The sequence below is a fragment of the Gopherus flavomarginatus genome, chromosome 4 (genome assembly GCF_025201925.1).
Source record: "Gopherus flavomarginatus isolate rGopFla2 chromosome 4, rGopFla2.mat.asm, whole genome shotgun sequence".
NCBI classification, from domain to species: Eukaryota; Metazoa; Chordata; order Testudines; family Testudinidae; genus Gopherus; species Gopherus flavomarginatus.
This window is the reverse complement of record NC_066620.1, coordinates 80,997,040-81,011,182: the sequence shown is the minus strand read 5'-3', so window position 1 is coordinate 81,011,182 and position 14,143 is coordinate 80,997,040. Positions and strand designations below refer to the sequence as shown.

Below are 14,143 nucleotides of genomic sequence, written 5' to 3'. Positions count from 1 at the left end.
GGTTTTGTTCAATATTGCACCCTCAGAAAATTTGCAGATGACACTAAACTGGGAGGAGTGGTAGATACGCTGGAGGGTAGGGATAGCATACAGAGAGACCTAGACAAATTAGAGGATTGGGCCAAAAGAAATCTGATGAGGTTCAACAAGGACAAGTGCAGAGTCCTGCACTTAGGAAGGAAGAATCCCATGCATTGCTACAGACCAAGGGCGGCCCTAGACATTTCGCTGCCCCAAGCATGGTGGCATGGTGGTCGCCGAGAGGGCGGAAGGCGGCTCCGGTGAACCTCTCGCAGGCATGCCACTGGAGCCGCGGGACCAGCAGACCCTCCACAGGCACGCCTGTGGGAGGTCCACCGGAGCCGCCTGCTGCCCTCCCAGCGACTGGCAGAGCGCCCCCCGCGGCATGCCGCCCCAAGCATGCACTTGGCATTCTGGGGCCTGGAGCCACCCCTGCTACAGACTAGGGACTGAGTGGCTAGGCAGCAGTTCTGCAGAAAAGGACCTAGGTGTTACAGTGGTCGAGAAGCTGGATATGAGTCAACAGTGGGCCCTTGTTGCCAAGAAGGCTAATGGCATTTTGGGCTGTATAAATAGGAGCACTGCCAGCAGATCGAGGGACGTGATCATTTCCTTCTATTCGGCATTGGTGAGGCCTCATCTGGAGTACTGTACCCACTTTTGGGCCCCAAACTACAAGAAGGATGTGGAAAAATTAGAGGGAGTCCAGTGGAGGGCGCCAAAAATGATTAGGGGGCTGGAGCACATGACTTATGAGGAGAGGCTGAGGGAACTGGTATTATTTAGTTTGCAGAAGAGAAGAATGAGGGGGGATTTGATAGCTGCTTTCAACTACCTGAAAGGGGGTTCCAAAGAGGATGGATCTAGACTGTTCTCAGTGGTAGCAGATGACAGAACAAGGAGTAATGGTCTCAAGTTGCAGTGGGTGAGGTTTAGGTTGGATATTAGGAAAAACTTTTTCACTAGGAGGGTGGTGAAGCAGTGGAATGGGTTACCTAGGGAGGTGGTGGAATCTTCTTCCTTAGAGGTTTTAAGGTCAGGCTTGACATAGCCCTGGCTGGGATGATTTAGCTGGGGATTGGTCCTGCTTTGAACAGAGGGTTGGACTAGATGATCTCCTGAGGTCCCTTCCAACCCTATGATTCTATTTTTCTGGGGAGCCTTGCGGAGCCATGGAGGGAGCCTGCCAGCCCCGCACCAACCAGACTTTTAGTGGCCTGGCAGTGGTGCTGACCAGAGACGCCAGGGTCCCTTTTCGACTGGGTTTACCAGTAGAAAACCAGACACCTGGGAACCCTAAATGGCAGAAATGCCTACCTTGTTGTATTTGGCACCCTTCCATTTGACCCTCACATCTGCTAGCTCCCTCTGTTCAAATATCACTCCTTGCTAAAGTGCACAGTGGTGAATTCTGCATGGTCACAGAGCCTCAGGAAGTGGAACTCTTTTAGTTCTACTGTGCAAAGTTGGGGCAGGAGTGGGAGGGCCAGATGTGGGATACACAGCACTCACGTAGGTAGAGCTCCATTCTTTGGAGATTCCTTGCATGGCACAAGCACAGAGTGCATGACTAAAGTCTTGCCACTTCAGGTATCCTCAGCCCTCTGAAGAGGGCATGTAAACCTATTGCAGCAAATAGGGTTAAGCCACCTTTGTGGCTTGTGAGGAAGGATTCTCCTTCCCTTACTCACCCTGTGTATCTTCCCAGCACTCAGCTACTTAGGTTGGATACTGCTCTGAGGATTTGGCCCTTCGTGGACAAAACATTTTTATCATGCTATTCTATTTGTTGAGCTAGAAGCGATTAAAGCTACACCATATTTAAATATTATACTGCACTTGCCTTCCCTTTGTATTCTGGTAAAAACAGCACTGAAAAACGCCAGCTGCTTTCTTCTGTCTTGTGGTGGCTGAAGTGTGGAGAACGGAGCGGTGATGTCTGAGTCAGCAGCTTCTGCCAGCTTCCTCCTCTGTTTCCATAACAGCATAGCTGATTCTCCAACACAGAGTGTGAATAGAGAAGTGCGTAGCAACTGTTTCCTCTTTACAGCATTTCCTGTCATTTGCTATAGTCTCACCACAGCTTTCACTGCTACGTACTGTATTTCTGGTTTCAATTCCGTCATAAATATCTGAGTCTCTGAACTCAGCACAAATGTCACTGCAAGCCAGGCCTGCCACCATATTATGCTCCTGTTGCTGAGCACTTCTGGCAGTATTTGCAGCAGCCTTCTTATCAGATGGTCAGTCATGCTTATCTACAAACTGTGCACTCACATCCAGGACTTCAAGCAGGCTGAGTAGTACCAGGGACACAGTGTATCAGATGAATCAGTATCTTGAGTAGTTTTGCTGCGAAGGATGTGCTAGCTAGTTTTTCGTAAATGGTGATATAATTTCCAAATGTAGGGGCTGGGCCAGGCTTCTTGTGTTGGTAGGAAAAAAATACTGCTTGTGAAGGGGGATGATCAATGTTGGCATAACTATATTCTCTCTCAAGGACAATTTTTAACTCTGCTGTTGGCCAACTTCTTATACAGCATATTGAGCTCAGTTTTTACAACACTATGACGAAAAAAACAGCTAAAGCCTTCCTTTCTCCACTCATTCCTCCCATCTTTTCCTCCATCCCAGCTGCTCATGGTCTGCTTGCAGCAAAGAGGAAGCTGCAGACAGGACAGTGAGTCTAGTGAGTGCTGCGATATAACCCCCATCCTCCTCCCCCAAATCAGCAAGGCAGGTCACTGCTTGAGAAGACTCTACTGCTCAGAGTACCAAGGGGAACTCCGAAGCAGCGAGCACCCTCAGACCGTTGAGTTAGGAACACAAATTCTACGAGTCTCACAGAAGGCAGAAAAAAGTCAACACTGCATTGACATGACATTTATAAAAGTGTAACGTCAGCGCAACAAGGCAACGGAATGTGGCATCTCAAAGGAAAACGCTCCCACAGGGTAACCATTCTCTGTACTTTCCATGCAAAGAGCCTCTTCTTACAGATGAACAAACTGAAGCATTGAGAGGTTAAATGATTTGCCTGAGGCCTGGCAGTTTGTAAGTGGTGGAGTTGGGACTAGCACCCAGGTCATCTGAGTTGCAGGCCCCTTCTCTAGCCACTATACCATGCTGCATTCCTGTGTACAAAGAAAACAGTGCATCCTTGTACAGCTGGTCACAGTTATTTGTGGTCTTATGAAGCCATGCCCCTTCCATTTTGCCACAACTGTACAGCTGAAAAGGCCTCCATAGAAATGTAGAGGAAGAAATATTTCTATGTGAAGGTTTGGAGACCATTATAACCTGGTGAAATGACATGACATGATACAGCCTCATTGTCCTAGGCCTTTGATCCCACTACTGCTTGCCTTTAGACTTTGTAACCCAGGCTAGAAATCTTGGAGTTATGCTTCTGCATGGGTGGGCCCTCCTAATCCTCACACTATTCTAAAAGGGCCCATGATAAGGTGGGAAACTCCCAGCTCTGTCAGGCTCTGGAGCCCATTTATGGTACTACATGCCTCCATTAAGGGAGGGAGAGGGATCCATGTGAGATGGAAACAAGGGTTTTCCCTTCCCCCCAGGGGCTGAAAGCATTACCTCTGCTGACCCAGAGCTTAGAACCCAAACTTTGTTCTCTCCCATTTGATTGTATAAAAGACTGCCAGCAGGCCAGCCCCACAGTGTCCTCCTTGAGCCTCTTCCACTCCATCTATTCTCTTGTCTATATATGTGCCTGTCTCCAGGACAGAACTAACATTGATCCTTAGCCTAGTCCTGTCTGTGCCCAGAGATTTATACATCCTTAATCAGATCTTGTCTCAGCACTTGTGATGCCTACTGTTATGGTCTCTCTCTCAATCCCTCCCCTCTGAATTTCTGCTGCAACCAGGGTACTCTCAATCCTGCATGTGGATCACACCATTCTCCTACAAACTCTATCCATTTCCAAGTCCAGCTGAAGAGAGCTCTATCTTCCAAAACACTCCAGGGCCCCATTCCAATCTACATTCCTGACCTCAAATTCACTTACTGTTCCGTACACTCATCCTACTCCTCTAGTCTTGCTCAATGAGACTTTCCTGTTGATACCAAATTTAAACTGGGCAAATCTGCAGTGTAGGATGTGAATTCCTGTGTGCAATGTGTTTACCAATAACTGTTACCAGCTGTTCTGTACTTACTCAGGGGGCTAATATATGGGTAGCATGTAGCTGTAAAATGCACAGTGTTGCATCATAGTATCAGTGAAAGATCTGATATAGGAAGTTCCATTCTGGTGTGGTGGTGGAGGTTGTATTTTTGCATGAGGATGGAGTGGCTGATCTATCCAATAAGTTTTATTCCCCATGTACAACTCTTTTAATCTTATTTTAGGTACTTTCAGACTAGCACTTCCTGCAATATTACAGTACTGAACAGTAGCTGACCATGCTAAGAGCTGGAACCGCCACTCTCACCTGGAAAAAGATTTTAAAAGATTTTAAAAAATTAAATTATATTCCAGATTATACAAAGTAAAGTAGAGCTCACCAAGCCCATGCAAACAGTGTTCTTGCCATTATCAGACATAAGTACTAAAATATGTTTAACTCTCTCTTCTAGGGTTCATCTGTGTGTCAGGTGACAACTATAGGTGTGACCGTTATACTACTATATACCTCAAGAGCCTGTTACAATTTATTCATCTTATCATTTTCGCAAACCAAGAAAGTCAATTCTTTTGATTATGACTGGTACAATGTATCAGATCAGGCAAGTATGATGTTTACTGCTAACAAGGAAAACTGATCCTGTATTCTCAGAATTGATAAAAAACAAGAATATAATAAAATCTTTTGGATTTTTTTAAATAAAAAAAAGCACCATGTTTGTTCTGCTCCAAAAATATGATCTTTTCAACAATAAAATGGTTAGGGAAAAATAATTCAGTCAGAAGAAAAAGCAGTCACAAAACCAACAATATAAAAAACTTACCTTCTGGTTATTGCACTTTATTGACATTTATTTTTAAGATTTAGAAAGGCAACTCCCTTCTATTAAAAACAGTTGTATGGGATTTGTTTTATTTTTTACCTTTGCTGAAAGAACTGTATTGAATAGTTTGAATCATATTTGGGTGCAGTGGAGACAGATAGGTGACTCCATTTACAGTTTAAACACATGAGCAAAATCATGGCTCCTCTGAAGTCAATGTCAAAGCTCCATGGACTTCTGTGGGGCCGGCATCCCCTAATAATAAAAGAAATGTTTTTCCTGCTCTATCAATAAGAGTGAGAATAGCTGCGCATTCCCTTCACATAGCACCAGTTTTAACATATGATGATCGGTCAAGTTTTAATTAAACCAAAATGACAGCTAAGACTGAATGGTGGGGTTTTCAAATGGTGGTTCACTCAGTTCCTGTTCAATGCCTCACTCCCTTATGTTCTTTTGAAAATCCCAGCCTTTGACCTTAGATGTTTACATCATTTAAAAGTAAACAGGATACTGTTCAGATCCCAGTACATAGGGTTGGCTTAAAATCAGGGGAGTGCAATGAAATGAGAGGTGCCGTATCCTACCTACATTCCTGATCCATGTGCTTCCCATAGCCTGCCACGGGGTTTCATGGGACGTGGCAGCCTGTGATGCCTCTCTTACATAAAGGCCTAATTAATTCTGAATTTAGCAAACTATGCAATGCAATGCTAGCAATGCCAGGTACCTTCATTTTTGAATGCCCATGTCTACACAACATTTTGGAGCCATTGGGAGCGAACCTCCTAACCCTGGTCAATAGACTCAGGCTAGTGGGGCTTGCACTGAACTCAAAAGTTTGTAATTTGTTTGTTTCTTAAAGCTTGAAAGAGTTTAGAAAGCTAGTATCTTATTTTCTCACTTTCTTGACTGTCTAAGAGCCTTGCAGGCAGTCACAAGGACTTAATTATTCTCTGTAACTTTTGGGTAGGGCAGAAAAACAGCCTAAGGAGGAGGATGATCATTTAAAAAGGAGGAAGGGAAAGGTATTGTACAAAATAAAATAGAATTTTGTATCTTTCCAAAGGGAGTCTAATCATTAAGAATTTGTAGCCAGGTTATTCTGCTGCTTTACTTTTATACGCAGCTACTGGATATTCCATCAGATTCCCTGATGTTTACATACATTTAGAGTCAGAGTCACAGACTTTACAGTCAGAAGGGACCATTATGATCATCTAGTCTAACCTCCTCCACAACATAGGCCATAGAACCTCACCCACCCACTCCTGTATCAACCCCTAACCTATGTTTGAGCTATTGAAATCCTCAAATCATGGTTTAAAGACTTCAAGGTGCAGAGAATCCACCAGCAAGTGACCTGTGCCCCATGCTACAGAAGAAGGCGAAAAACCCTGATGGCCTCTGCCAATCTGCCCTGGAGGAAAATTCCTTCCAGACCCCAAATATGGTGATCAGCTAAACCCTGAGCATGTGGGCAAGACTCACCAGCCAGATGCCCAGGAAAGAATTCTCTGTAGTAACTCAGATCCCACCTCATCTAACATCCCATCACAGGCAATTGGGCATATTTGCTGCTAAAAATCAAAGATCAATTAATTGCCAAAATTAGGCTATCCCATCATCCCATTGCTTCCATAAACTTATCAAGCTTAGTCTCGAAGCCAGATATGTCTTTTGCCTCCACTGCTCCCCTTGGAAGGCTGTTCCAGAACTTCAGTCCTCTGATGGTTAGAAAAATTCATCTAATTTCAAGTCTAAACTTCCTGATGGCCAGTTTATATCCATTTGTTCTTGTGTCCACTTTGGTACTGAGTTTAAATAATTCCTCTCCCTCCCTGTTATTTATCCCTCTGATATATTTAGAGAGAGCAATCATATCTCCCCTCAGCCTTCTTTTGGTTAGGCTAAACAAGCCAAGCTCTTTGAGTCTCCTTTCATAAGACAGGTTTTCCATTCCTCAGATCATTCTAGTAGCCCTTCTCTGTACCTGTTCTAGTTTGAATTGCACCAGAACTGCACACAATATTCCAGATGAGGTCTCACCAATGCCTTGTATAATGGTACTATCACCTCCCTATCTCTACTGGAAATACCTCGCCTGAAGCATCCCAAGACCATTAGCTTTTTTCACAGTCATATCACATTGGCAACTCATAGTTATCCTGTGATCAGCCTTTCACTCTAAGAAAGCTGATTTGTATTTCTTATACATTTTAAAACAAACTCACTTACTCATTTTTGAACATGCTCCTCTGACTTTTCAACAGGCAGATCTGAAATGTCAGCTGGGAGATGCTGGGTACGTCGTATTTGGAGTGATCCTCTTTATCTGGGAGCTGCTGCCCACTTCCTTAGTTGTGTACTTCTTCCGTGTTCGAAACCCTACAAAAGATCTAGTAAGTAAAACCTTTTCCAGGCACAACCTTCAGATAATCCTTAGAGCTCAATTTACTGAATTTTAACTTTTTATTTTCAAACTGGTCTCAGTAAAAATAAAATACTCTTGATCATCAGGCGGGGGTGGAGATGAATTGATATGGAGCCTAGAGCAGACATGTGTAAGGCAGCAGGTCTGGTAGCTTCCCCAACCAGGTTATTACTGTAGAAAATTTACCTGGCACTTGAGTTTGATAATGGGCTACAGTGTCTTTCATTTTTAGGGCACTGATTCAAAGCCAGCTGCAAGTTATCATCTGATAGCTGCTCAGTGGCACATATGAAATGGGTTTGATGGTCCTAGCCCAATTCTCCTTGAAGTTTCCATATCATAAAAACCAGCACCACAACTGGCACTAGCTGAAATCTTAGTTAGCAGTTTCAGTGGAGTGGTGAGGCCAAGGTTTGAAAGCTAAACACATGTTGGATTTAAGTAGGCAGAGAAACCAAAGTATCTTCTCATAGCAGCAGGTAATCCCTCCAGATTAATATGGGGGACACTGGCAAGTGTGTGGGAAAATATGCACTGCTGTTAGCTGTATAGTGTCTGCCCTATAGAAGAACAAGGGGCTTAATTCCCCAAGGATGGTAGGAGTGCTAACGTCATAATGACAAAGCCAAGATTAACAAGAGAGTAGCAGATCTTTGTGAAAAAGCCTTTTAACCGTTAAACTGCAATCACTTGAACTACCAGAGGAAACCCAGCCATTTAGTTCTAGCCCTGTTCATTATACTAAACAAGCCTTTTAAAAATCCTGGACCCTTCACTGCCTAGGAATTAGCCCCATATAACTGTGAAGAAAAGAAACCAAGGTTTTAAAAGCACAGATTAGGATTTTCTCTTTACCATTATGTTATAGCAAGTTCATTTTTTTAGCAGTACTGCTCCTGCTAGTGAATTTAGGATTATATGAAAGGGATTCACAAAAATCAATCAGAACAAAGGGAAATGTTCAGATACTAGAAGACAATCTATCCTTACTTTGCAAAAATCTAGACATTTAGGGTCTGATACTACAAATCTTTACTCATGTGATAGTCCCACTGAAGTTAAAAAAGACAACAACTATGGACTATATTCTTCTGCTAAATGTTAGTGGAAGAACAAGTTCTAACACTACACCTTTGCGTCTTGTCTAGACAAGACCCTGGGACTCTAGAAGTTTGGTGGGATAGATTTAGGAGGAGCAAGCTAGTTCTAATTTAAATAGAGAATGGTGTAACTTCACTCATCTTGTGGGTACCTTTTACAGGGGATATTTTCTTTACCTAATATTGCTGTTAAATGTGTCTGATCAAATGCTACAGTTTTCATAGATTCAGAAATTCAAAGATTTCAAGGCCAGAAAGGACAATTGTGATCCTAGTACAGTTGTTCTAAAGCTTTTGTAGTGGTGACCCCTTTCACACTACAAGCCTCTGAGTGCGACCCTCCCTTATAAATTAAAAACACTTTAGCACTATTCTAAATGCTGGAGGTTTGGGATGGAGGCTGACAGCTCACAACCCCCTGAAGGGTACCGACCCCCCGTTTGAGAACCATTGATCTAGTCTGACCTCCTGTTAACACTGGGCACAGAATTTTTTCAAAATAATGACTTTTATACTATTTTTTTTAAATAACCAAATCTTGGTTTAAAAATTGCCAGTGACAGAGATTCCCCCACAACCCTTGGTGAATTGTTCCAATGGTTGATTTCCCTCACTGTTTAAAAATGTATGCCTTATTTTTGTGTGTGTAGAAAAACAACAAATAGGTTTATGCATATCTATGTCACAGAGAGAGGAAAACTGAAAATGTTAAATAAACAACCCGACAGTTAAATTCACAACTTTCAGTACAAAAAAAATCAACAAAAGCCCAAGCCCTAGATTCTTTAGCAAAGCCACACTATGAATTTTCATGCAAATTTGCCACAAGATGGAGTCCATGAGTCACAGGAGAGTACTGTAATATAAACACTTGTTAATAGTTGCAGAACTACCAAGTACTTATTAATACACCGGAAAAGGATGGCCAAGAAAAGAGGATTATATATGAAACATTACTATTAAAACAAACTGCATCCACTAGTCAAAAAATATCTAGAAACAATAGAAATTTAGTGAAAATCCCACATGTGGCTCTGCTTTCCTTATTTATAAATGGTGATCGCTTAAATAGAAAACTTTGGGAAAGTGTTGAGTTGGTTGCATATTTCTCTCCAAAATTAAAAACTAGAAACTGCTTAGCTCTATTCAAAAAATGAAGTTTTGGTTCCTGGAATTGTTAAGGCAATACTCTTGTTTTGCCATCTTTGGTCGTTTGTTTTTGCCTGTAGAACGTAACTGAGTGCTCTTATTCTAACATTGCTAGAGTCTCAAGCAAATTAACTGGGGGATAATCCACACGTTTTAACCGCTTGGGTTTTGGATTGTTGTTTCTTTAATACAAAAAGAAAAAAGACTGTAAGTAGTTTTATGCCAAAGAACAATGCAGGATCAACCCTTTCTTTCTTTCTTTCTCTGGGCCAAGAATAAAAATATTGCCCCAGCATATCCAAAGAGCGTGGAGGGGGGAGGAAATGGGGAACCCTCTGATACAAGCGCTGAATGGAAAAGAAAAAAAAAACTAAGCATGTATGGGAATGTGTAGGACGGTGTCCTGAATCTGAGCCACACTGTGGGCCAGAGTGGAAAAACACTAGTTAAACTAAAATGAAAGTGGTTTGGGGTTTTATTTTTTGTAAATGGAAAAATTGTATGTAGGCCCCTTCACTCAATGGATGTTTCCCCCTGGATTGGCCCAGTGGATAAGTACATCACTGCTGAGAGACATAATAGCATCCTATTCCCATCCTTTAATCAGGTATAGTTTCACAGGGACAGATTGGTTAGTTTCCCTGGGTTGAGGGGAAGCTGGGAGGGGATGCTGTGCCAGTAAAGGTAAGAGAGTGAATTTCAGGACATTGGGAGGTTGGACTAGAGGTCATTTGCCCAGGGGCTACAGCTCTCCATCCTCTCTCCTGGGAATTCCTCATCTCCCCAACCTCATCATCCTACTGTAGGCCTCTTCCTCTGTCTGCCAGTTCCAGACTGCTCTTTCTGAGGGAAGCAAGTGAGCGGTGTTATTGGGAGGGAAGGCTGGGGTGGAGAGGAATTGATATAGAGCCTAGAGCAGACATGTATGAGGCAGCAGGTCCAGTAGCATGAGCACTTCTACTCATTGGAAGTGGGAGGTTGTTAGGTTTAACGCAGGGGTTCTCAAACTGGGGGTCACGAGGTTAATTACATCGAGGGGTTGCAAGTTGCCAGCCTCTATACAAAACCCCGCTTCGCCTCCAGCATTTATAATGGTGTTAAATAGATTTAAACGTGTTTTTAACTTATAAGGGGGGCATCACACTCAGAGACTTGCTATGTGAAAGGGGTCACCAGTACAAAACTTTGAGAACCACTGGTTTAACGGGAGGAAATGGAGAAAGCAGAACAGGAGGCGAGAGCAAGGGGAAAAAATAGTTTAACAGACTCCTGCCATATCTCTTGACTGGGAGCCTTTGGCAAGAAGTCTCCTCAGGGGTATGCTTTAGAAAATGAACAGGTGACATCTCTGACACTCAGACACAAATTGGTGCAACTTTCACTGATGGATCATTTCCCCCCCTAGACAAATCCAGGAATGGTACCAAGCCATGGATTCAGTCCACGATCCTATTTCTTTGACAACCCTCGGCGATACGACAGTGATGATGATCTGGCCTGGAACATTTCACCACAAGGCATACAGGGCAGGTGAGGTATTGGGATGGTTATAGGAGGAAGTGATCAGTGGGGAACGATAAAATGTTCTACGTATTTTATCATGATTTTTGACCAAATTCAGACACAATACTTACAGGTAGAAAAAAAAAATCTATTAGAAAGGAGAGTTCAGCAGGAGGATGTAATGGGGAACAGACATGCATGTATGTGAGAGTATAAGCCTGGGAGGCAAGGCATTAACGATGGCAGCACATGACCATTACAAGGACAACAGAATGAAGATAGTTAAGAGTCTCTTAAATTAACAGCCATAACAGAGGGTGCTGGCCCTTCAAAGGCCACGCCCAGATCAGTAGTTTCAGTTTTGAGTCCAGTCCTTTAAGGGTAGAAGTTCTCAGATTTGTAGTTCAGGTTCTATTAGAGCTATAAGCTTGAGAGCAAGACATGCTAGGAGAGGAAATGGTATAAAGGCAAACTCCTTTTCCACGGGCAGCGCATGGCTCTGGCCTTGGTGGAGGCTGGCCTGAGCCCCAGAAGCTCCTCTGTCGCCTGGACTGTGGCCTCGTCCCCCTACTCAGCCCCCTCCCTCAAGGCCCTCCTGCCCATTGAGTTGCTGCACCCTGCCCCAGACTCCCACCACCTGCCAAGTCCCTCCTTTCCCCTCCCCCCCCCAAGGTCCCCACTGCTTGCACTCTGGTCCTCCCCCAAGCTGAGCACTCCCCCCACCCATTGCAGAACTTGAGCAAGTACAAAAACTGGGGTGGGGGGAAGAGAGGAAGCATTCACTGCCTACAGGTACCCCTAATTGCCGCCTGCTGCTTACCAGGAACACTCTGAAGGATTCTGGGCCAGGTGTAAGTGGCAGGGGGATCCTGGCCACTGCAATCAGTATTGCTCAGCAGCCACCCAGCTTAGCACCGGCTGTGAGAACAGCATGGTGGTGCCTGTCACACACTGAGTGATCCAGGCCTGCAGCAGCTTGGAAGGGAGGGAAGGTCACATCCACTGACTGCACAGAGCATAAGGCTAGCCTGGCATCTTGTCTTGTGTAGCCCTCCCATGGAGGGACTCAGCAAGCAGTGGGCAGCAAGTATCTCAGAGGACAGGCAGAGCAGGGACCGGAAGAGGTGGAGCATGGGCGGGGTCATGGGGAGGAAAAGCGGGCGGAGGCCTCAGGGTGGAGCGCAGGGGCTACCCCACCTATGCCCTTTTCCTAGTGTGGGGAGAAACCTAAAGGGAGCAAGAGCTGCTTGTGTACCTCTCCACTGAGGAGACCTGGAAAAGAGAGAGACTGCGGTGAAGACTCTCTAGTAAGAAGAGATGTGGGCATGAGGCTTTATGAACAGACTGAGCTGGTGGGATGAAGCCGTGACGGGAGGAGCTCCTAGATAACTGTTATTTTGTACTTGAGAATCTATTAAATCACATGCAAGAGGGGAGACTTTACTGTGAAACTTTACTCAGTACTAGGTTTAAGCCCAGGGAGTGTCCTTTTCCACTGCTTCGAAACACAGGAATTCTATATATTTGAGATCCACCACTAGTCAGCCCCTTATTTTTAAAAGTATTATCAAAGGAATAAAAACACAATGAAATACCTTTAAGACGATGATTCCCTTAGTAACCAATTCCCATCCATCTAGAACCCAATTCTTTTCATTTATTTGCATTTAAAAATTTAACTTGGTTGAGTTGTGTGCAGCTTTCTCCCGACCCATAATGCAACCATACTTCAACAAAGCTTGCCTGTTCATAGCTACCACACACTTTGCATTTGGGGAAAATCTATACAGCCTTCTGCGTACCATAGAGTGCTTGGAGGTCCTGCATGTACTGGCACTGGTGGCAGTGTAGTCTGGGATCTCCTACTGCCCAGAGAACCAGGGAGGAAAAAAGGATCAGCTAAACTGCTTACAGAGGGCTGGTTGGGGAGTGCCACCCAAAGAACATAAGTGTTTGGAACTGTTTACAGGCAGCCAGCCATATGGCATCCTAGCCAAGCTCCCAGTTACTGACCAAGTATTAACCATGTTGGGTGTGGACACAAAATATGTTTAGATCCAGCAATGCTACCAGCTGGATCCAAGTTCTTGGGACAGGAATTTAGGCAGGCTAGACATACTATTGTCCAACATCCTTGAACAGCCTGACCCCTCGTGTGGCCAAGTGAAGACATTAGGTGGTAAAAACCTTCAGTCACTAATGAACTGGACAGGATTTCAACTGGTAGCCTAAAGATGGAAGTCTCTCTAGTTCATGACCAATTCCTTGAGCCCACATTAGCTATGCATCCCAGTTTAGCAGTAAATAGCTGATTTAGACTTAAGTACGAAGTATCCTGTCTACTAGTAGCATCTCTAGAATTTATGTAAACTATATTTATGAAGTTATATTCTGCCCCATTTAAGTAAGTGAGACAGAGAATCAAGGCCTCAGCCATAAATTCTTGTGTTTTGTTTTTTAGTTTCTCTCCAGATTATTATGATTGGGGACATCAACACAACAGTTTCATGGCTTACATAGGATCACTGCAGCCAGAGTCAACAATGGACACAGAACAACCAAGCCCTATATAGTTCCAGTCAATGACAGTATTAAGCCATTCCATATTAAAAAAATATTCTGAAAAACAAAGTTCAGGAATTTTCCTTTATCTGTTGGTTTTTAAGGGCACTGTTTTATACAAGGAGCAATAGAGGTCTTTGTCACAGGATTCTCAGCATTCAAGGAAAGCTGTAGATTAAGTAATGGTTTAATGTCATTGTGACGGGTTAGATCACAGAACCTCCCTTGGGAACCGCCAACTTATGTGCCAAGACTACCTCTGCTCCTGCTTTCCCTGCTAGCTTGAGATCCCAGCACCCTGTCTTGCTGAGCCAGACATGCCCATCTGCTCCAACATAGACCCAGGGTCTGAATTACTTGCCCCGAAGCTGCAGACTTAACTGAAAGCAGCTAACAGAAG

The 14,143-nt window shown here is 43.9% G+C and overlaps 1 protein-coding gene across 2 annotated transcripts in view; it reads left to right on the top strand.

The window, feature by feature from the left end:
• The window catches only part of GPR137B (G protein-coupled receptor 137B), a 41,355-nt gene extending 27,543 nt beyond the window's left edge, over positions 1-13,812 (top strand). Inside the window, exons 4-7 of one of the 2 annotated variants that reach the window (XM_050950443.1) lie at positions 4,624-4,777; positions 7,273-7,397; positions 11,084-11,208; positions 13,643-13,812. In XM_050950443.1, the coding sequence (XP_050806400.1) occupies positions 4,624-4,777; positions 7,273-7,397; positions 11,084-11,208; positions 13,643-13,754 (516 nt within the window). In that variant the 3' untranslated portion in view covers positions 13,755-13,812. Of the gene's footprint in view, positions 1-4,623; positions 4,778-7,268; positions 7,398-11,083; positions 11,209-13,642 lie in introns of both variants that reach the window. The other variant, XM_050950444.1, reaches the window with a different exon arrangement.
• The last annotated feature ends 331 nt before the right edge of the window (positions 13,813-14,143 follow it).